The 24,290-nt window shown below is 38.9% G+C and overlaps 1 protein-coding gene across 31 annotated transcripts in view; it reads right to left on the minus strand.

The window, feature by feature from the left end:
• The window catches only part of SOX5 (SRY-box transcription factor 5), a 607,791-nt gene that overhangs the window by 232,858 nt on the left and 350,643 nt on the right, over positions 1-24,290 (minus strand). For 18 of the 31 annotated variants that reach the window (XM_085570319.1, XM_085570313.1, XM_085570322.1 and 15 more), the window contains one exon: positions 12,472-12,703. In XM_085570319.1, coding sequence (XP_085426445.1) covers positions 12,472-12,702 — 231 coding nt within the window. In that variant the 5' untranslated portion in view covers position 12,703. The remainder of the gene's footprint in view (positions 1-12,471; positions 12,704-24,290) is intronic. The other 13 variants (XM_085570337.1, XM_085570331.1, XM_085570332.1 and 10 more) reach the window with 1 other exon arrangement.

Below are 24,290 nucleotides of genomic sequence, written 5' to 3' on the forward strand. Positions count from 1 at the left end.
GCAATAACAATAAGGAGTTAAAATGTGCAGACCGGAGAACATCGCTTAATCCCAGTTTACTGAAAGGACATGTCATTTTTAGAAAGTTGTCCAAACAACTGTCTTAATATTCTACACCAAAGTGGCTATTAATCAAACAACAAAGGCCCAATTAACACATAGCTGTTGTCACCTTGATGTTAAAAGCCTCTCCCTTCCCCCTTCTTTCTTTCTTTTTGTCTTTAATGTTACAACCTAACCCAAAATGCCTCAGGGCCCTACAGCAAAAAAAAAAAAAAAAAAAACCAAAAAACCAAGATACAGAGAGGGAGACAGGGAGGAAGGGAAGAGGATATGGAGAAAAGTGGGGAGGAGAAAAAAGGAGAGAGAGGGGGAGAGAGAGAGATAGTCTTAAATACCATCTCTCCTCTAGGCAGCAATTTCCACAGATGAAGAGGTCACCACTGTTTAACAGTGTGCTGCCACGTTAATTTAGTATGACAAGATAAAGCAGTAATCTCTGCTTGAAGAGGCTGTAAACCGCCTGCTATCCAGGGACATGCTCGAGTCGATTTGCACTGTATATCACTTTATACAATTGCCGTGACAAAGCCCCCTGAGTTCCCTCATGTAAATCTCTCTCTCTCCCTCTCAACTTCCCTGCCAGTCAGACAGCAGCGGATCTGTGGTAAGCCATGCAAACTTCGTGTTTTACGCATGCCAACGGACCCCAAAGCTCCCCGCCTCCCCCCCGTCCAAGAAAAGATGTTTAGGACTTTGATAATCCATTGATCCCACTTCCATATCGGCTTGTATTTTTCAATCTGTCGTGTTAAGTTGTCAGAGAGGGCGATTAAACCGATGTTTCATGTTCCGAGATTTGTGTTCCTGGGAATGATAGTTTTCAAAGCCTTTCTTGCTAGGTTCTGCTTAAAGATTATCCCTAAGAAAGCTGATGTGAATATTATTACTGGCATAAACCTGGTAATAAAACCATCAAGTGTTTTAGGTAAAGACATTTTAGAGATATTCAGGGTTATAAACATAAGAGTTTAAAGCTGGATAGAATTTGGAGTGCTTTAAAAAAAAAAAAAAAAGGGAAGGGAAAAAAGCGCCCTGTCAGGCTGTGGAGTTTTCTCAGCATGAAGGAAAACAACATATGTAAAAGGGAAAAGGGAACTCGCATGTCTATGTAAAGTAAATATAATTACAGAACCACGGAAGAGGGCAGACCAGGACGCGACCTGTGCAGTCAGAAAGGAATGAGAAGGAGACGGAACATGTGTGGCACTGGTCATGCCAGAGCCTCAAATGAGGCACAGCCACAGCGCCTCCCAGCCAAAGCCAAGGATGCTGCCCGTGTCTGCAGCAGCCTGCACAGCTGAAAACACAGCCTTCTTGTTGGGGAAATAGGGGGGATTTTTTTTGCAATATGTTGCAACTCTCAGGTGCCATACCGCATCTCTAGAACATGCAAGTTTTAAATTATGGCTCCTTCTAGTTCACATTTAATTTGTGTTGTTTTCCTATGGCCTGCAGGCATGATACAAGTCACAGCACACAGTACACCAAACATGGTGCCAAAATGTGAAGCTGTGCACATGTACATATACCCATTTTCTGGATTAAACACAGAGGAGGACATAAGTAGAATTAAAACACACGCAGCAGACATGTTTCTACAGAGTAAGGCTGGAATTTAACTACAGTTTCTCAACCACTGCATTGCTAGGTCTAAATACTATGCCTATGCATATCATTTGGGCATGCAAAAATGACCAAGCAAGGCTAAATAAAAATCTTAAAAAGAGGTTACGTACGTTCTCTGTAATCAATTAAACAATAAAATTTGATGTCCATTGCAGCTGATACTAAGCCAGAAAGATACGTTTTTAAGCATTTGAATTTCTAATAATATTTGATAATTCCCTAAATTTTGAAGGGGAAACCCAGTAGAGTTAATGCCATTTTTCAGTACTAAGAGAACCGTCCCAAAATAGCCTTTTTAAGGTGTTCTGTGTTTCTTTATTCTCCAATACATCCAACACATTAACACTACTTAAAAGATATAAAAAAAAAGGTTTGCTTTTAGGGAATATCCAATTCTTAAAATCCCACTAAACACCATCAGTACTGGTTAAAAAAGAATTCTGATAGAACATTCACACACCACACCCTCCAGCCCCTCCCTAAAAAAAGGATAAACTAGAAGATGGTTACTTCTCCAGAAAAAAGAGAGAATATTTGCACAGTAACATGTGTTACTACTTTAACACCACGTACTGTGAATGGGATTACTCTCATGTTAGCCCCAAATTTGACACCCAGTCTAAACCAGTCATCAAGCCTCCCTCCATAGTCAATAGACAAGCATTTCCAGAGTGTAATTAATCTTTCTTGTCCTGGGTGCTTCTTTTAAGATTGTAAATGTTGTTCGAGGCAGGTGGTTATCTTTTTACACAAGCTGTGAAGAACACGTAACTTTTATGAAGTGAACCCCACTCTCACTGTATGGCATTCAATAATCTCCATGTACTGGGGAAACTCTGAGAGTCCATAGACATCACAGATGAAGGACAAGTACAATTTCCATTGTACTAGCACAGCCATAGATGACAGAAGTGAATTGCCCATGATCAATCAACAACCTGGAAGCTGGAAATAACATCTAATTTCACCCAGTAAACCAAAAACTTGCCATCTTTGTTAATATTTATCAAATTACAAGCCAAACAACTCCATGATATTTTACCGAGCAAAAGATACAGGTCCTAAATATAAAAGTAAGTATTTCAGTCAAATCAGTTTATTCACAAGGAAAGCTCAGGAATTCACTGTGGCCCTGTGTCAATATATTACTCAATACTTATATTGACAGCTTCAAAACTGAAGCTATGGTCACTGCCCAAAAGCCAAGTTTACATTGGCCACAAGCAAACAGGAAAAGTACATGATCTGCCACAGATGTATTCTTTGCAGGACTGAATGACACTAGTTGCAACTCAGCTTGGAGATATATGAAATTCTGAAAACTCTTCTGCAGACGAGTTTATCAAATAGGTTTAAAGAGAATTTATACAAGCCTCATTATACATGTAACTATTGTGACTGATCAATCTGCTCTCCCCCACACTCTGCTACTGTCTCTGTCAAGACAATATTAATTTAAGAATTTGGAAAAAAAAAAAGGGAGGACGGGTATTTGCAGATTTTACATTTATAGAAGTAAAGAATATACCATGTACTCACTCTACCATTAGTCAGAGTCAGGCTACCAACTCAAGTGAGTTGAGTGGTTTGAACTCTGAGATGTAGAATGTTTTCTGTTCCCAACAGAGCTAAGCACTATATAGTAAACCTTTACTTCTGAACAACGAATTGTTAAATGCTCTGGCCAGGCAATTACCTCTCACTCAAAGGTTTTTTGGTTGAAGTTATCTAACCACATATTTATAAACTATAGGGATCAACAGCTGAGCTTCACACCTTAAGCTCCAGCTGTAACCTATGAAGAAAAATAGGCACTTCTAGGGTGTGAGTTCCTGACCTACTTACAAGATCTGTTAGGACAAAATGAATCATGCTCCACTATTCCCCATTTACTTCCATTAACTATAAAGTTAAAGCTGAATTTACTAGCTCACTTCTGAACATACACTTATTAAACATATAGTCTGAGGAGACTTTGCCCTTGAATCTTCACCCCAAAAGCGACATTAAGATTTACACGGCTTTGTATTATGTGTTAGTGGCCAACTCCATTCTCTGAGAGGAAATAACTTCTTTCCTCTATGAGGAAAGCCAAAATGTCCTCATGCTGCACCAAGGCTCCAATAATCACCAGAAATTTATCACTGAGACTCCATAAATTTAACTGAAACTGTACAAGAAACGATCTTGCTCCTACAGAGCCCTAAATCCTCAATGCTAAGCTCTGCATTCGTATCTGGTGGTTTTCTGGAAACCTGCACATCCTCAGGAAATACTGCTGCTTCTGAACACAGATGAATCCAAAGCTGAGCAGATCTCCTGATTGCAACTGCAGCAGCTCAAAATGAAAGGAATGGGAAAGAGGAAGGTTTCACTTACAGTTACAGAGATGGAACACACTTTAAATTCAATCTGAAAATCAGCATGGAGGAGAATCTGAAGCATGGATGTTTTGTGTTATTTCTGGCTAGCAGTATTAATAAGCAATGCAAGCTTCCACTTCTGACATGACTTAGTGTAGAGATACACATACAATCTACCCCAGTAATTCAGACTTGAGATGACAGAAGGATTTTACCTTTTGCTATAATATTTCTTATTTTCTGTCATCATAATCCAATCCCACAGAAAGCTATGTGCAGAAGGAGTTATAGTCAGTGACCTCTCCTTCCCTCCCACTTGCTACCATCAGCATTAGGTTCCAATCAACCAGATTATTTTGCAGGAACAGGGTCATAAGCTAAGCATTCTGGGGCAGGAATGTTTCTTTTTTCTGTCTCTATAAAAATAAATCATGCTCTCGGTACAATATAAATAAAGATAATAACAGTCTGATATTAGATTTTACTGGTCTGTGCTTTAGACAATCTATGCAATTTGCTTGCTGCCTGTACAAACTACAGAAGGTTAATCTTTAGAGCTCTTAGTTTTTCCTTGGGGGGGATTCACTTTTAAAAGCATAAAAAGGCGATGCTGAAGCAGACTATTTCCATGTATAATTGCAGTCTTGTTTACACTGCCCTGGCAAAAGCTACCCCAAGTTAAATTGGGCACAACTCCACTCAGTGACTTTTGTTGGTTTATCTAGTGATGCTAAATGAATGGAATTCACCAAGTCTACTTCTCCTTCGCAAAGAGCAAAAATACCTTATCTGATCACACAACTGGGAAAATAATCTGGAAATGAGGCTGGCCAAACTATAGAGACATGCTTGCTAACCCAGGCATAAAGGACTCTTTATACTTGAGAAAGTTTGTTTCCTCCTTTTCATTGTCTTTTAAACACTTTGGAACATTGGTTGGTTCAGAAATGTTGCAGCACATCAATCTCCTCTTTTAGGGAGGTCTCTGAATGTATCTTAGGAGTTGACCCACCAATGGTAGATGCCCATTCTTAAGGGAACACATAATGAAATCTGCAGTCTAATTTGCCAAAGGTGCTTCTTCAGCCATGAGATTCTACAGAAAATTAATAACTTCTTTTCTTACAGCAGAGAAGAAGGTAGTATTTCACTGAAGTACTTAAGAGGATGCAGTTAGCTCCATGAAAGGGAAAAACCATGACTGATGACACAACACTTTAAATGCCATTTTCATTCCCACTGTAACCACCACTACTTTTGGTGAATCTGAAAAAGCATTAGCAGTGGTAAGAAAAATTAGAGAAAGCAATCTGGCCTTGGCACAGACTAATCCAACTGAATTTTGTACGACGTGAAAAATCACACTTAAAGGGACACTGCAAAAACCATAAGCACATCACTCGTCCATTGAAAGGACAGAAAATAAAGAAATGCTTCAAATCCTAACTGCAGTGGGTAACTTCCTATGGACACAAACATCTGACAGTGAGAGAAGACACTCTAAAACATGACTGTGACTCTAAAACATGACTGTGAGCACAGAGTGTAGCAGAAGGTTCTAGCACTGCTAAGAGTCAGAGTTTACAACCACAGGGATTCCTTGCAACCCTGAAATTCAAGAAACCATGACCAACAATTCACAATGCCTTTTAGGTCTGGTACATCTCTACTAAGTAGAGCTGCATATCACAAACCAATCATCCCCTACTTTATTGACATTCTGTCCAAGCAAATAGCACAATACTCACTGTGCAACATCTTCATATGAGGTATTTACTAAAAGGCTTCAGAATGGATTAAATAATAAAAACGACTAAGCTAAATATGACTACAAGCAGAGGAAGAAAATGGGCAGAGCAGAAAAAGGTTTTCAGAGGACAACTGCAAGAAGACAGGAACTGATAAGAGTAAAGCTGGCTCTTATGAGGCTGGAAATCTGCACCTGCAGTGAAAAGAAAGGGAGAAAGCCACACCAGCAGCTCAGAAGAAGTTCCATGTGTATGAAAAGTGTGTGGAGCAAACACAAAGCACATGGGGGAAGTGTTCTGGAAGTTCCTAAATGAATTAACAACTACTGAAGCAAAAATGAGTCAAGGTGGTATGCAAAAGCAGGAGTTTGTGCTATGTGGGGGCAAAACATGAATCAACTCGGTATTCCCACATGCCTTGCCTTGGGGAATATGTCAGATAAGAGTATGGAAGCCTGGAATGCTGCTCTCTATTCTGATAATAGTTACACTGAGCCTAAGAACAAAAGCATTTCAACATGCAGCAGCCTGGCCAAAGGCCGTACACTCACTGAAAGGAAAGGAAAAGTACAAAAGTTTAAAACTACATTTCTCTGGACTTCTGTTTTCAAAACCAATCAGAATTGGGCAGCAGAGTTTGTGTCTCACTACAACACCAGAAAGACTCACTGACACCAAAGAAAAGGTAGAGTTTCATAATAAATTTGAACAGAGTGCCAGAGGGGATGAACCCAGACTGCAGAAACTACACAAATTCCACAGCTATTGTTTGACTTCCAATAGGATGGAGATGATCCCACTGACCCTACCTGTGCTATGTCACACATAGGGTGTGACTTGGAAGCAAAAGATGTATCAAGATGTTGGAACATTTAAATGTAGTCTCTTTGGATTGTTGCTATAAACTGGTCTTGCAGTCCTAGTGGGGCTTTCTCCATATCCTAGACCTCAGCAGTGCTCCTCAAATTGACAGTGCAGATTTGAAACAAAATTTTGAAGTCACCTCTGTTGCTTGGAAAGATGACCAAGTTTTCTGCTCATATAGTTTTTTGATAGGGCATTTAATAGTTATTTTCTCTTCCTCATAAGAGAGAACATCTCTGTTTTAAATACTCCTACTAGATGTGGGCTTTACAGTTCTACCTAACTTTTTTTTTCTGTAGAATTTTTCAGCTACTCACTTGAATTAGATTTTCCAGGTATTTATGCAGTAAGTTTAAATGAAGATATTTTCAAGTACGAAGTCAAAGAATTGATGCCTAGGCACCTAATCACTTGCAAACAATGGACACATACAGTTCCCAGCACTTGCATAAAACAAAGGTGTTTACTTTTCTGTTGATTATTTTCTGCTTAACTGAATTCAAACGAATCCATTAAAAACATGACTGCTTCACAGTAAGATGGTCTTCAGCAAAAACAAACAGCTGCTGTTTCTACTTCTTTTCATGGCCTTTAAAAACTAGTCATCTGCTCCCTGTATTCCAGGCAATATGTATTACAAGTCTGGTCTTGATTTGTCAAGTTATTGGTATAAATGTAGTTTCAACCCTCCTGGTTGAGGGGATGGGGGAAAAAAAGTTTTCTTCCTTCATTACTTATTTAATGTCCCTTTGGACCTTTCAAAGGCTGATGAAAACAGCAATGGGTCATCTCAAACTTCAGTAGGTGTTTCTGCCCATTGATTTCTGTTGGGAATAATGTATGCACCCTGGTTTTCCATGGCTACAAGAATGCAAAAGTCACTGCATTAAGAGGGTGGTTCAATAAACAGAGGGAAACTTCCATAAATGCACACTGCTCCTGACTTGCACCATGGCTTTGATCCCTGACTCACCTGAAGAATGCAGACACCTTTTTGGTTTCTTGATGTGCCCTGGACAGGACCTGCACTTCAAACAGGTGATGTAAGCACGACTTCCACAGATGGGACAGGCTGCGAGCTCTGGAAGAATATGGATCAGGACAAGGAGGACAAGCAGATCAGCCTAACCTGAATGCAAGATGCTTGTCAGGCAGACAGGAGAGTTATCAAAGCTGTTTCTGGCTCCACTGCAGCTGGTTCTCAAGGACTGCAGAGAGCCTCCCAGGGTCTGGACCAAACAATGCAGCAGCAACTTCTACAGCTCTGTGATGGGTCCTGACTGATTCTTTTTCATTTTTTCCCCTTCCTAACAGCCCACATAGTGATTCCCTGAAATGGCACAAGTGTAAAGATCAAACTCTGGTAAAAGCCTAAAATTGTATCTGTGGAAACTGCTTCCACGTGCCACTATTGTGATGACATTTATAACAATGTAATTTCATCATCTTATAAATATCAATTTACCACTACGAGAGGAAGGAAAGAACACCAGACAAAGGCAAACTTACCACTGTTTCCGGTTTATTTTAATTGAACTACTCCTGTTCAGCTAGGCCTATCTCTTACAAAAACAACAGTTTATAGTTTAAACTGTGAAATTGTGTGCGTGTGTGTGTGTGTGTGTGTGTGTGTTATAATTATGGTGCCTGCTAACAATTTCATACTGCCACACTGCACATATGGCTTCCAAGCTAGCTTTATCTGAATCTTTGTGAATCTATTCTTCATGCTATTAAACTGAGCACATTCCACATCGTTCAAAAGTAATTACACTTTTGTCTAGAGTGTAGGAGACTGCTCTCCCCAAACAATGAAATTCTCATTATGAGAGCTGGCACAGTAAAGGCACTGGTGTTCACAACACTGTGTATTGTATTATCACAATAACTTATCCTAAGCTTGATGCTCAAAGGTACACTGGAAACTAAAATTTCTCTAAAACCACTGTGAGATTGTTTTTTTTCTTTTTTTTTTTTAAATATGCATTCTTTAGCTCAGTATAATTAGAGTCCTATTTGACTTTTTAAAAAGCTATATGCATTCAGATTTCCATTCTCCTCAGAAGGTCTGAATAATAGCAGAGTGCTCCAGCCGCTTGTTGCTCTGATCCACCAACATTCATATGCTGACAACTCCACGCCAACAGGTGAAGCACAGGCCAGGACAGAGAATCCAAATGAAGCATTAAAAAACCTTTTACTTCGAACAAGTGGAGGAAAAACACGAAGCAATGTGCTGGCAAGCTCTTTGACCAGCAATACTGCAATTCTTAATATTATTCCCAAGTTACACAGGAGTTAACTTCATTCACCACAGAAATACAACTTCTTTCAGTGTGAAGCAACAAAGTTACTGAACAGTACACCGTAATATTTCCTACCCATTTAAAGCACTACTGAAAATGAATTCTAAATCCCACTGAAAGTGCAGGACAAATGTGGGCTACTGCTACAGCCACAGTCATCAGTTTGGAACAAACAGGGAATGGCAAAATCATAGTTTTCCAGCTTGACCTTTTGTTCAGCACTTATTTTATTAATTTTTTTTAATCCCATTCTGAATTTCACTGATATTCTATAGTTAAAAAGGATGGTCTGATTTAAACACACCATGCTTGTGGTACAATTTAATCAGTACTTTTAGCCTTGATATTTCTTATTTTCAGAATTTAGAATACAGACACCATTGGTGAGATCAGTGGTCTTGAGAGTTGCAAAAGAAGACAAATAGAACATAAAGGCAGGCAAATAGAAACAAGTAAAACAAACCTTTGTAACTTAGATGAGCTAACAACTATCTGTGCTATCCAAATACTGTAGCCTTAATAGGTTTCTTCAAAAGAGCTATTGACTGATACTGTAATCCTCAAGTGTTTCCCTCCAAAGCTCATGGTCTGCCACGAACATCCTAAGAGGACTCTCAGATATATTCCAGGTCAAACCATTTGTCTTTTATTTTCTCCTGAGCAGTTGCTTTAAGTGTGATAAATTATTGTTTCTTATCAGGAGAAGAGTTTTCCTACTTAAAATAAGTATCTAGTTTCTTCTATCAAGAGAAAGACAGTTTGAGATAGAGTCACCCTTGCCTTGGTTGAGGCTGGTAGAGATCTCCAGAGGACACCTGGCCCAATCCCCCTGCTCGAGCAGGGCCACTGAGAGCCAGCCAGGACCATGTCCAGATGACTTCTGAGCATCTCTAAGGAGGGAGAATTCACAGTCTCCCTAGGCAACCTGTTCATATGCTCAATCACCCTCACATTAAAAAGCATTTCCTGATGTTCACAGGGGTCCTCCATTTCAGTTTGTGCCCATTGCACTAATCTTTCTCTGGCTGCACCTCCATCATCCTCAAAAATATCCTGTTCATTTTGGTGGCAAGATGGGCTGTGCAGATTTTTGCCAATTTGAAGATGGTTTGAAGATGTCTTTATAGGAATTTTGCCCTCTTCTTATAAAAATTTACCCAGGAAAAATTCTGGGTAAATTCTGAGCTGTCTCACTAAGTTATTAAAACTTGGTAAAGTGCAATAGGGTAAATTTTGAAAAGTGCAAGTTGGTAAGTGTGAAGCTCCTGGAGCTTTATCAACAAAACTCTATCAGACTGCAGTCTGTGGAGCTGTGTGCACACCTGCACACACCCAGATCTGCTTCCCAGAGATGACAAAACAACAGAATGTCAATGGAAACAGTACAAAAATGCCCTCTGCAACATCAGAAAGTTAATGCCCTTTGGGAATGATTTTTGTCACTGCTAAGCACAAGAACTGAAGTAATCCGAATGTTATTCTGTGATTTCCTTCTGATAACTACATACCACAGCAGCAGAGGGAGTGATTATGTCTATTTTACTCATTTAGACCAACCACTTCCTTCCTTCTGGAGACACATAGGCTACATCCTTTCTGAACTACCTGAGTGATGATTTTTACAACACAGTCCTCACCAGAAGAGAGATATTACCAAAATGTTACATTCATACATACTGGCAATAATCTTAAATATGTATGAAGACATAACTAGACCCTCACAACCCTCCAAACACTGCCTCAGGTAAGCCTGCAGTGTGTCACTACAGCAAAACTATCTAAGAAACACCCCAAGATTCAGTATCTTGTACTATAGAAAGACAGAAAACACTGTTCTGATATCACATTAAATGCATCCTTCAGAGCAGGAAGTTACACTAGATGACCAGCTAAACCTCTTGTTTTTAAAAACTATAAATTAATAAAGAAGCAGAGAAGTTACCTAAAATCAGTTAAAGAGCAGTTCCAGTGAGGTGTAGCTGAAATACTCCTGCTGGGCTCCTTAGAAAACAGTATGTTTTTATTTCATTAGTGTCTGATTCTACACTACTGGTGCCATCACAAGCTTACCTCTTGACTTAAATGCTGACAGAAACAATTCCTTATCTTCAAAACACTATCTTAAAATAGGCCACAATATAGCAAAGACCATACATTAGTTACATACCCTAACATCTCACTGGCTGGAACTGTTTTACTAATGAATTTCATCTCCATAAAACTTAAGATAAAGTATGAGAAATAAACAAGCTTGAAAAAGATAATGACATTGTCTGCCCATGAGTAATTTCTCCAGCGATGTTCTTTCCTCATGTAAAGTTACAATAACACAAACTAAAATTATGTATTCCAAACCACTGTCTGAGCTTAAGCATTAGCCCAAAAAAGGAAGGAAAATGGATCAGGATCAATGAGTTATTCTGTCTAGGAGAGCAGCTTCAGTGAATATCCAGTGACTTGGTCCTATGAGAAATAATAATCCCTAAGGCTTTTTACTTAGGGCTTGTTACATATGCATAATGAGCTGTAAGGGCTTAAATACCACTATAGAGCTCTTGCAGGCTTTTACGAGAATACACTATCACCTATTTTGCAATGCCTTTTTAAAAGCCTTCAAATATGCAGGTCCACTTATTATCTTCCCTTCTAGAGAAATTACTAGTGCCCCAGTCAAAGTGGGGGTCTAAGTTACAGCCAGTCTGTAAATAGGCAAGGGCCGTGCAAACGTGTTCACAACAGAGCTTTGTCCAAGTGCCTCAGTCCTGGGCCTCCTTCCCCTGCACCCTTCAGCATTTCTGAAAATACATCAGTACTCCACGGGAAGGCCCCAAACTTGTAATAGTGACACTATAACACTACAAGGAACATTGTTTTGTGCTCTTTAAGATGCAGCCAGTTCTGGGCTTTCCCTGGCCTGCTGCACGCCATGAATTAAGTGCTCAGTATCAGCTGTAGAGTGGAAATTCACAAGCCAAAAAGCAGTACATTGATTTAATTTCATAAGCACAGTAAATTTTACTGTGGGTATCTGTGACGTGAATTACACATCAGATGTAAGTTTTTAAGTCACCAAAATTCAGTTTCTTTTTTTTTTTTTTCCTTTATACAGTCTTTCACGCTTTACTGTTGCACAAACTTGGCATCAGGGTGATGTTTCAGACTCCGTGCCAAACATGACTCTGAAAGTTGAGTGTTCCAAACCCATTTGCTGTTTGCTGAACACATACACTTCCAATTCACATCAGTGCAGCTAACAAATTTTTAGCACCCTAAATGCCATCAGGCAAAGTTGAGGAGAAGTCTGCCCTGCGAGTGATTTAGCACTTGTGGTGGAGGGCAGAGGCAGCCTAGCCGGGTCAGAGCTGACACACGACTGTGGCATGTTCCATACGTGTGGCTGCGCATTGTACACTCCATAAAGTACAAATCTGGATGCCAAACCACTGCAGAGGCAGAACTCGGGGAATGGATGTAAGCACAATAGAGCATAAGCAAACCTACCATTATGTTGTGCTGAGAAGTGGGAGTCCTATGGCCACAGTTCTCTTGCGTCAGCAGAGAAACTGGCTGAAATTCCTCAGAGTGAGGCTTGTTGGGAAAACTCACATGCAAGGGAAGGTGAAAGGCTGGGAGCCCGTCACTCTCCTCTTCTCCCACTTTCTGTCTGCTTGTCACCATGGCTACCTCTCCATCTGCTTCCCCATACGGAGAGGCTGGTCTCTTGGAAGACATCCTGGAAGGAACAAAAGAGGAGAAAATAATGAAACCTCCAAATAAATCCTTAATGCCGTCATTGTGTGGTTAGGGGCCATTGTAACAGAAATGCCTTTTTTGTGCTGGCAGAGAGCAGGAAACCATCCAAATACCACTGCAAAGCATACACAATTGGGAACAATGGCCAAGCAGGTAGCAACAGAACAGTGCCTTATTTGTTGTGAGAATAATACACTAATATAGCACTCTCTTGTATTCTGGCTTCTTAAACATGAAAATTCACCTAAGACTGCATAATGAAATGCAATTCCTTTAAAAAAATACCCATCTAGTTTTGCATTTGCAAGGGACTCTATGAAGATAGAATGTCTCCCGGTACAAGCTATTGTCAACTTAGCTTTTAAGGAATAATCATCTGCATCTCATTATCGACCACAACTGATAAAAAAAAGTAAAATAAAATACAATACAATAAAAGAACTTGCTAGCAAACTAAAACGTCTGTGTTTACAAAATTTCACCCATGTGAGCAACTGAGTGTTACAGTCATGTTGCAAGGATCTTTCCAGGGTTCCAGATCTGGTATAGTTAAGCAATTAAACACTTGGACATTAATAACCTAAGCTTTTTGACAACATAAAGTCAGGGGCTCTGAACAAAGATCAGAATTAAATGCAGATCTGCTGTCAAATCTTTCCAGCTATATATAAAATGATTCCTATCTCTAGCTAGTCAGAAAAAAAAAAAACATGAAAATGTAATTTGTATCTGTAACTACATTAAAAAGGATACACAAGGAAGATACCTAGAGCACACATTGTAAAAACCACACAGAAATATTGAACTTGAAATTCAGACCTACATTGTGAAGTTTTTGATAATGTCTGATAGGATATGTTTATCTTCAACTTTTAGAAACACTGAAAGAAACCTAAATCATGGGCAAATTCAAGTATCATTCAAGCCAAGCACTACTGAAAATCTTATAGGATCCAGAATGCTTCCAGCTTGGTCTCCAAAATAGAAAGGGGTACAGTGAAGTCTTAAAATGCAGACAAATCCTGGGATTAATTACAGCAACCTTGTCCATGAAAATCAGGGTACATCCATGGATGGCCCTGTGCTAACCAGGGGAATCTGCAAGGAGAGGAATGAGGAGAAATCCTCCAGGCACAGCCAAAAGAAGAAATGTGAAACAGAAATGTTTCACGGGGAAAAAAAAATAAAGTTATCAATGAGGAAACTGAAGACTATTTGTATGCAAAAGTTAAAAGAAGGGGCTGAAGTAATATTGCTTCTCCTCAAAAATCTCGTATTTATCATTCTAATTATCCCAACTTTTATTTTCCACTCCACAGTTAAAGGACTGCATTCAGCTACTTGAACCATGTGTGGGGCTGCTGTGAGGTGGAGCATGTCCATACGATTTGGCATATTGAGCACGGAATGGTTTAGCAGCAGTCAACTGGGTCTGAAAACAAACAGTGACTTTAAACAGCCCTTTGTTAAGACTTATTTTGCTTCTAATGATCTCATTTTGAGCCTTGCCTTCTGAGCCAAGTTAGATTATATTTAAAAAAAAAAGGAAAAAAACAGAAAAAACAACAACAAAAACTTAGACAAAAAAATCCCTACCAGAACTTATATGCAGATGCATATTGCCTGTTCAGAACACCACTTATTAGAGAACCAATCTGTATCTTCTATTAATGTTTGACTTAGTCCAACAGACTAACACTTCATACATCCTACCTGAATTCTGTCTTCTAGGCTTTCCCACCTATGTGTCTGCAGCAAAGCATATGTACAAAGACAGAGATTACCAGATAGACTCTTACTGGCAGCTTTCTACTAGCCTGCTGAATTCAGCATTTTACAGCTATGTCTGATGTGACAGATCTCAAACCCTTCTGCAGAAACCACACAACTCCCTTCTAAAGTTAATGTGAATTATTCATATTTTGTATTGTACCACACTAAGATCGACACTTGCTATTGAATTTAAGTTTATTGGTTACTCATTTTAACACTACTTTAATAGAAGCCTGAGCATTAACAAAATCTCTCTGAAAATCGGCACTAAGCAGTTGTCTCAATCTTGGCAAACAAAAAGGGACAGACCCAAGATCATTACTCAATTATTCCACAGTAATTTTCTATACTTTAGAACATTTATATTTGATAAAATAACTGAAAATATTGTAAGCCATGCACAAGAGTCTCCACTGCAATTCACTCTGACAATAAATTACAGAGAGAGAGGATGCCTTGCTTTGTATTGATGATTTGGATTATATATTATACACTCAAACTGTGTCAAGAACTCCTACTGCTGTTAACCTAGAATAACAGAGATTCTGTCACATTGCTTCACAAGGAAAGTTTGAATATCACACTGAAATAAAGCTCTTCTGTTAACTTTATAAGCGAATATAGAGTTTCAGATCATCATCTTCTGCTTGTCACTGTTCCCAACAGGGATGAAATAATTTTCTGCAGGGAATTTATATAAACAAACAAGGAGGATAATAGAGGTGTCCACCTCCACACACTTGCAACAATAGAGATTATTTTGCTTTTGAACTAAAATGAAAATGTCCAAGTTGGATTGTAGACCAAACTAAAGTGAAAGCAGAAAGGGTAGAAGAAACTTTTCCTTTTGCCTCTAAAACATCCAGTTCAAATTACAAGCCACATGCCCGTCACCATCCTAGAAGACTAACAAATCGCTAAAATGGCTAAGGCAGCAAAATTGAGACTTTAATCTGTGTTAGTCTTCCAAGGACACCCAAAGAAATGGATACACAAACCTGGACAGCTGAGACATCAAATGCAATTTGTTTTCAGGCAGCTCTGTCCGTAGCCAGCCTGAGTCAGGCAACACTCAGTTTCACAAAAATTTCTTACTCCTTAAGAGCATCTAGGAAATTTCCACAAGAAAATGGAAGCTTTAAATAAATTAATTGAGACACATCTACTTTTGGAAATGTCTACCTAAAGGATAGTAACTATCAAAGTCTATAGTACCAAAAGATCTAATATCTGAGAGGTTCCCAATTAGAAAACATGAAACAAGAAAGTCATCTACAAATGCCTTTAATTATTTCCCAAAATTGACATGCCCCCACACCATGCATCCTCTAATACTCTTCTTTTTGTAAATCTTGTTTATCCTACTTAGCAGATTCCATATCTAAGATGTAAAGCAGAGTTCCCATCACAAACAATAACAAAAGGGAAACAGCTAAATTCTAAGTAGCAACATTATCTGAAACTGAGCTCTTTTAAACAGATCTAGACTTAATGAAGTACTGGAATTATCCCATCCTAACAAAGGACTGCAAACATCCTGAATCTGTCCTCATTGCTAACACAACAGTTCACAGCTCACATGACTTCAAGATCTTTTCCTCAGATTTAAACTAGGAATGGATTTCAACCACATCCCTCTGAAAGACACATTGGAATCATGAAATTCAACTCCATATTTGATCTTATCAGTAGTTTGGATGGAACTGAAGATTTAGTTCTGGTGATGAATTCAGATTTGATACTGTTCCCTGTGAAGAGACCTGTTTTCAGAGAGGCTTCTTAATATGCAGAAACTGTGGTTAAAAAAACCCCAACATGCTTTTTTTTATTAAATTTTCATTAAATAAATATTTTTCCTGGTAGCAAGAATGTTTTTTCAGGGAAGTAAAAATTTCATTGTTCTAACTCACTCTTATCCAACCAGTATTTTATGTGATTCGTATCACAATAGCTTCTCCAAATATTTCTTTATGCCCTTCAATTTGTACCAGACTCTTCCTAGGCTTAAATTGATACCCTGTGTCTACTGATCTCAGAGTTTTTGCATTGACTATATGGCTGGATTTTCCCAGTGGAGCAAATAAGAGCTACACTACATCCACATGAATTGTTTCCTACACTTATTGGTTTCATCCAAATAATTTCAGACTGCTAAATATTGCTGTTTTTCTTGTTTGCTTTTCCCCTTGAATTCAGTGTCTCACAAAACTGATCCTTTCATAGCTATATCTTTTTTATTATTACTATTTTTAACAGAACCTCACTTAAGTGTCCCCACACTACATCTCCATTTGTTCATTGGTTTCGGTTAATTTCATCCATGATTGTACTCCCAAAATAAATCTGAAGTAGTATTCAGTACTCAAGGAGATAGTGCCCTCTAGCACACAACCTGCACCCTTTTCAATTCGATTGTTCATGCCATAAAATTTAATAAATTTTGTGTCATAAAACTCTCATCTTGTTACGTTAAGCAAAATACCTCAGAAACATTTCAGATACCTACAAAAGCTTTTGGAGAAGGGGCCTATCCATGCCTTCCAAAGTGTCAAACACAGATGTGTCGGGAGAAAAAGATATGAGGCCATAAATCTTAACTTGTTGGAAGTTAATTAAGGAATTCATCAATCATTACACAGCTCACCCCATATATACACAGGCAAAATCCCATCACAGCAATCACACAACCCACATCAATCTACAGGTTAAAAACTCCCCAAGCTCCTCTGTTCTGACTATTTATAAATGACTTTCTATAATCTAGCATTAAGACCTGTAATTATAAAACAGCATTAAAACAGGCCTGCAAAGTTACGAATAATTATAGCTGGTACCCTTTTTAAATAAATGAAAAGCTTTTCCATTCAAACACAGGCTTTGCCTCTCTGACAGCTCCAAGTCCACAGGATGTAGAAAGATGATTTAAATTGTATGTCAAAACTCTGACTGTGCAAGACTTTGCTTTTCCCCCCTTATCAAGAGAGGCATTGTTGTTTTCTCACCATAACCAGGCGTGACAGTGCCTGAGTGGAGTCGCACAGCCGGTTTCTGAATGGGCAGGAAAACATTCACCTCTTGAGCTCCTCGGGCAGCCACAAAGCCAGGCATTCCCGTGGGCAGAGTTCAGACCCCTCAGCCCTGTGCGTCAGGGATGGGAGCAGAGTTTGAGAAGCAGACCAGCAGCAGTCTGCAGCACCAGCCCAGTACCAGCAGCACCAGGAATTTGCTCCTGAACGCAGCCCGAGTCCAAATCAAATACTGAGTGCGAAACCAGTCCAAAAACTTCAATGGGATTCAATCTGACTCTCTGCAGGGATATTTACCTCTAATTACAGTACTTGTTGGAAAGCTGCAGACTGCCTTTCCGCAGGAAATAATTACGATTACAGACAGCAGCACTGCCACATATATCTAATGTATAAGTGCACACACACAAGCTCATTCAAAATGTCAGCAATGAATCTGCCTCATCCATGACCACATTTAATGTGGATAAAACAGTTCGTCTTCCCAGGTTTACTGAAACTATGATCTCTCCTTACACACAGCCTTGGCAAGAGGTGCCAGTTAACACTAACAATGGTTTCCATTCTGCTTTGGCCTCAAAGTAATTTATTATTTATGTACACTGAATAACTAGTACCTTAAAAAAACCAACTCTATTAATTTTGACAAGATTACTTGTGTAATAAGGTATTACTCAACATGAGTAAGGGTGGCAGACTCCCACACACTGTCCCACTGGGAACTGCAAGCCTGACTTGTTTCTACACATACCACTAAAAACAGACTTAATTTGGCAATATCTTTGAGTCATTTACAGCCTGGTTTGGAATTGCTCACTGAAGTAATTCTACAATTAAAACAAAAAAAAAAAAAAAAAAAAAAAAAAAAGGAAAAAGAAGCGAAAGTCTATAATCTGCTAATCAGTAAAAACTGTGCATGAAATGTGCTCTCATCTGTCACTCACACTGAGGTGGAATAATCTGTTAATTATTACTTTCTAAGATCATATCAATCAGTTATCTCTTAAAGTACACCTATGCTATGAATATCTTATGCTATTCAAAGGTGGTTTTGGTGAACAAGTCAACTTTGTTAACACAAGATCACTCCAGCATAACCTGAGTAATATTTCTGTGCAGCTGTCTATTATTAGAGCTGCCACAAGTAATCCTATGCTTAGGGGCATTCCATTTCCATTTCACCCGACCCACCTTCTCCCTTTAGCTTTCCAGATTTCCTCTCTGTATGGAGTAACTTGAACAATTTTGGACAGTCCCTCAGTTTAGAGTTTCTAAATATAAAATGGGAACGGAGTATTTTATTCCCAATTCATTTTGAACTATAGTGTAGTATCAGCAGCCCAGCTCATAAACCTGACATCCCATATGCTGTGGAAACTGCTTTTTGAGAAAAGCTACTGCTCCAAGTTCCAATGGTAAATAAATGGTTTCAATTTGACAAGATTCAAAACTCTCAAATAATAAAGTTGTTATAAGTGTCCTTCAAGAAAATGTTAACAAAACCCCTTTTTTATTAGAAAATTGAAAAAAAAATGAAAACCCACTTTCTAAAAATTCTTTGCCATCAATTGCATTTTTATCATCTCAATTTTCTTGCACTTGCAAGGAATTTATGCACAAAAAAACTACTGTAAAATCAATCTAGTAAAAATCCATTGTCAAAAAAGTTCATGCTGAACATTCTCATTTGCTACACTAAGTTTCTCAGGGACTTTTCAAAGCAGGTAACTGGGAAAGACTGTGCATGAGGCAAGTTTTAGTGAAACACTGTAGGCTGAAAGAATGCAGCCTTCAACCAGAGCAGAATTTGGAAGGTAATGAACACACTCCTATCTACTATATTCTATTACTGTAATGAATATTACCTAATTCTTCCATAGAGCTCATACAGAATTTGGACCTTACTGGTGAGTGCTAACCAGGAACATTCAGCAATCCATCCAGAGACACACATTCAAAATCAGCTTCAGCAGGAGAACCTGTGTTCTCATGGTTTTTGTTTGGTACCTGTCAACTTCCTCACCCTTTTGTTTTTCGCTCATCTGTAGATCAGCTAAAAGAGCCAAAAATTCAGTGAGACGTTTATAAACTAGGAACGACAGGATGAGATTTAGTTTCTGAAAAGCATGTTTCTAAGAGCACAAACTTCAAAACCTGTGAGTTTTGAGCACTTCTCAAAAGCAGGAGAGGCACAGAGTGATGGCACAGTTATGGCACTGAACACACAACAGTGGTGCTGCCGTGTCAAGGACGATAAGCATCTATCAGCACAAACTCTGAAACAGCAGGATGCAGTCATTGTTGATGTTTCAAGTAAACTGAGCCTGATCACTGGCTTCTTTCATGCAAAAGACTCTGCTTGGATGATTTTGAATTAAATCCACAAGCTCATTTATTTTCCAGTGCATCCTCAAGTTAACTCTGGCTTCCTTTCCTTCCAGCCCCCAACCTTTCCGAAATGTACCTCCCCTGACTCTTCAGCTACTCATACATCATGCTTTTTGAATATTTATTTATTATACCTTTTATTATTATGCAAAATTTGTCATCCTGCCACCACAAAAATAGCAGAGTTTTGTTTTTATTTTCATGTAAAGTTTCAGGAACTGCTTGCTGCTGAAAGCACTATCTCAATCACTGTGACATCAGGTAATCATCACTCTTCTGCTTGCTGAACTACAAAGAGGATCTAGTCAAATAATTAGTGATTCCAAGCCTTGAGATTTCACTGTACAAACTAATACCTGAAAATTACAGGGAAGTTGTCAGTCCTGCTGCAGACACTGAGTGGGAGAGCTGTGCTGCACAAGGAATCCACACATCACACACAGACGTGCACACCTAATTCCCACTGAGAGAAATGAAGGCAAGGACTTGAAACAGCTTGAAAATTATGGCAGTCGTGACCAACTTATTACAAAGAAATCTAAGGAAGCATGGGCTCACTTTGAAAAGTTAGCAAATATTAAAACTTTTGCATTCTTGGTCATTTGCAGCATTTGTCTAACCAAGCCAACACAAATTTTTCTTCAAGCATTGTTAAATGATTCATTACTTTCAGCAGAATCAACATTAATAATAAGAATTCCAAAAGACACACAGATTCCAGTGTGAGGAGCCATTATTTTGACTGAGATCTTAGTAGAATATGACACAGCTCTTCCACCATGCCACTGTCTGATGTGAGTGCCAAACAAACAGCCATTGAGTTTCAACCCCCCTCTACTTCCTCCTTTCTTTATTTAAATTTTAAACTCAACAAATGGTATTTTAACTATTTTCTAAGCAACATTTCCCTGCAGAGTTTGTATGCAATCACAAAGAAACCAGAAACACAGACATTTTTACAAGTTTTTTTTCCCCCACTTCACTCTCAGTTTCCCTACTGTTAAGTTCAGAATAATAACTGTATATTCCATGTGTGTTTCCTTCCTGTAAATCTACATGTAGCTACACTCGTGAAATTATTTTCAAGGTACTCACTGGTGTTTACACGTCTGAATTTGCACTATCATTCTGCCTTATCATGTAACTCCTGCTCCAACCATCCCCTGCACCCATGTTTGCACCGTGTCAGGAAAAATAAAAAAAAAAAAAATAAAATAAAAAAAAAAAAAAGCAAAAACCCACAAGCACACATGAACACATCCCCCAGAGGTGGCCTGTTTGTTTCCTGGCAAAACTGATCATGCCAGTAAAGCAGATAACCACTGACAGCACAAACTTCCATGACAGAAATACTGGGCCTTTAATTAAGTTTAGTGGGAGCAGAACTGGTGCCTCAGTGTACCTTCAAGAGCTACAGACAGTGAAATTGGTTTTTCATTTGTGTGTGTGGTGAGGGGAGGGGTATGAAAAAAAATAAAACTTAAGCACAGCCATGTCTCTAATGGATGCAAACCTTTTCTTTCCAACAGGTTAATTCCAGCTGCCCAGAATTTTTATTATTTTTTGTTCACATCCACGTGCATGCTCCTCCCTTCTTGGAGGGTTTGTACATGACAGGTGTGTTCTTGGCCCAGGAACAAATAATCCTGGAGACCCCAATAAAGAAAAATCAAACTGAACTTGAGGATAAAATCACAGGGAAAAAATACATCATTGCCTTTCATTATGCTAAAAAAAACACCACAAAAAAATTTTGAACATTTATAACGTACAAGCAATTTGAGGTAGGATTTTCAAAGCTGAAAAGAGATTGTTCCAAAGCCCAGATGTTGCCTTTCAGAAACTAGTGAAAATTGCTGCCTCAGAAAATTACTCTGAAATACCAATAGAGTAAAACAAAAATTATTTAAATAAAAATAATTCTACTCAGACGTTCTACTATTCCAAGAGAGAAAATGAACTTTTTTCAAGTGTTCAAGTGGTTTTGCATTCCTATCTCCTACATCAGATGATCCAGAATCATGGATCATCTCTGGCCCAACAAATGAGGGATAGAATGGGAAAAATGTATGGTATGATGTGAGGGCTCCTGCCTCACTAAGTGTGCACACTGTACTGTGAAGTCTGCTTCAGTTATCTCATAGCTGTTGTACTCTTTTCCCAGGTTTTATTCAGAAAAACATAAGAATTAAAGATCTACATTAAAAGCATGGGTGGTGCAATCACATATGTGTTCACTTGCAGCAGTGCTGGACAAGCCCCTTTCACAGCTGTGATTTTCTGATTTCTGAGCATCCATGTTCCATTTCCAGCACTACTGGACACTTTCCAGAACCTGCCTGCACATGCTAACACATTTCCTCATGTAGGTAAATGGATTGACTTCAGCTTCCTGAAAGCTGATTTTTTGCTCTGTGTGATTCTAAGATACACCTGTAAACTTGCAAGAGAAAAGAACAATCATAACCAGCTGATAATTACCCCGTTTAACAAACTAACTCTAGACACTGCTGGAACTGCTAGGTAAGAAAAACCACAGATCTGAGTCACGTAACATACATTTATCCTTGCAGAAACAAATGCATATTGGCAGGAAAAGTAAAAACAAATCAACAAATAAGAAAATGGGAGACCATTCTAAACAGACAACCTTAAGAATCATAAGGGATCTCCAATATTCCTTCAGAAAGACTGCAGTGGCAGGCACAGCAGCACCACTGCAAGAAGTGGTCTACTTAAAAAAGCTCTGGTAGCTGTGGAGTGGGGTGGAGAGGAGAAAAAGCCTGAAAGGAACATCCTTCCCTCCAAGGAAACTTGGAGGATGCCGCTCCCCTTTGGAGGTTTTCTTCCAAATTTGCCCTAAACCAGGAGAGCTGGCTAACATGCTGACCACTGACTGAGCTCCCAAGGATAAAGAAGCCTTGGTGGAGTAATCACCCATTGTGTTTGTTTATTTTACCTCCTCCACCACATACTGGAACCTTTTTTGGTTTTTCCATTACCAAAACCATCCCCCACTGAGAGGCCTTTGTGATCCAAAAGGGGCAAAGCCTCTCTTTCTTAACACTGGCAAATTTATGTAGGAAGATTCATTCAAACATATCTTCAAATGAACATTTGACTCTACCCCTCCATCACACTCTCCACACACTGCCTTCAAAGAGACTTAAAAATCACCATTAAAATGCTCTTGCCTACAACTGCTTTTACGGAGATGTATTAAAACAATTTAGCAGTCTAAGGCACATATTGCCACAGAAGTCCAACTTGAGATGACAGCAACCAGTTTCCTGAAAAGAATAAACACATGTTACAGAAAGTAAACCTGTCTGTTATTACCACAACAAGAGGTATAATAGCTTTCTTGAAAAGACTTCTTCTATCAAAAACCTTCTCCCTGCTAGGTATACACTTAATTATAGTATAAGTGAATCTGAATCCAGATGTTCACATCTAAAATATATGTCAGAAGGTTTGATGAGGCAAATAACCACTACATGGAAAGGAGGCATTCCAAAGGCACCATTGGCTCTCTAGAGAAGGAGCATTCTGGATTCCTTCAGGCAGAAGAGCAGTAGGTGCTGAGCATCTCAGAAAAATAACTTATTTCTTAAAAAAAATGAACAACAAACATCCTTCCCTTTTTTTTTTTTTTTTTTTGTTTCCTTTGACACTCCCCACACATGTATCAATTTTTGGTTTTCCTACATGAGCTATGTGGATTTGGCACTGAGAACAATTCAGGTATGTAAAAATGCAGACCATGGGCAACAGAAAGCCTTTTGGTCTATTTGAAGGCAAACACTAGAAAGAAAACTTCTTCACTGGAAGATGCCTATAGTCACTCTGTGACATAGCTGCTGCAGCCAAAGCAACTTACCAGGAATAATTACAGTTAGAATAAACTAGGACATGGAGGAAAATCATGGATTCATTAGCACCATATATTAAGACCTCGGTGTCACAGGCCCATGGTAAGTTACGCTTTCAAGGTGAACAGCCAGAACTGGCCATAAAACACAACAGGAAATGTCCACGATCCTGTTTTTATTTGAAAAAGGTAGTAAATACCTTTTGATTTGGGTAAGTGGTCACCTGGCAATTCTAGAGCTGCTGAATGAAAACTAGGAGAAAGAACTGACTGCAATACATCAGAGAAATTTATTGCTGAAGTATAGCAATGGCCTTTGGCATTGATGATTGCCAAAGAAGCGCAAACACTGAAACTCTGACCAGATTGATTACTCCTGAATGCCTTCTATGCCTCAGGATGGACCATGAAACCAGGACTCAACATTAAGAATTCAGAAGACAGCAATGTCCCGTGTGATCCCACATAACTTATTGCACCTTTCTGGCTCCCAGCTCTTCTATTTTTAC

Source organism: Lonchura striata, chromosome 1A (assembly GCF_050655825.1).
Source record: "Lonchura striata isolate lonStrDom1 chromosome 1A, ASM5065582v1, whole genome shotgun sequence".
In the NCBI taxonomy this organism is placed as follows: Eukaryota; Metazoa; Chordata; class Aves; order Passeriformes; family Estrildidae; genus Lonchura; species Lonchura striata.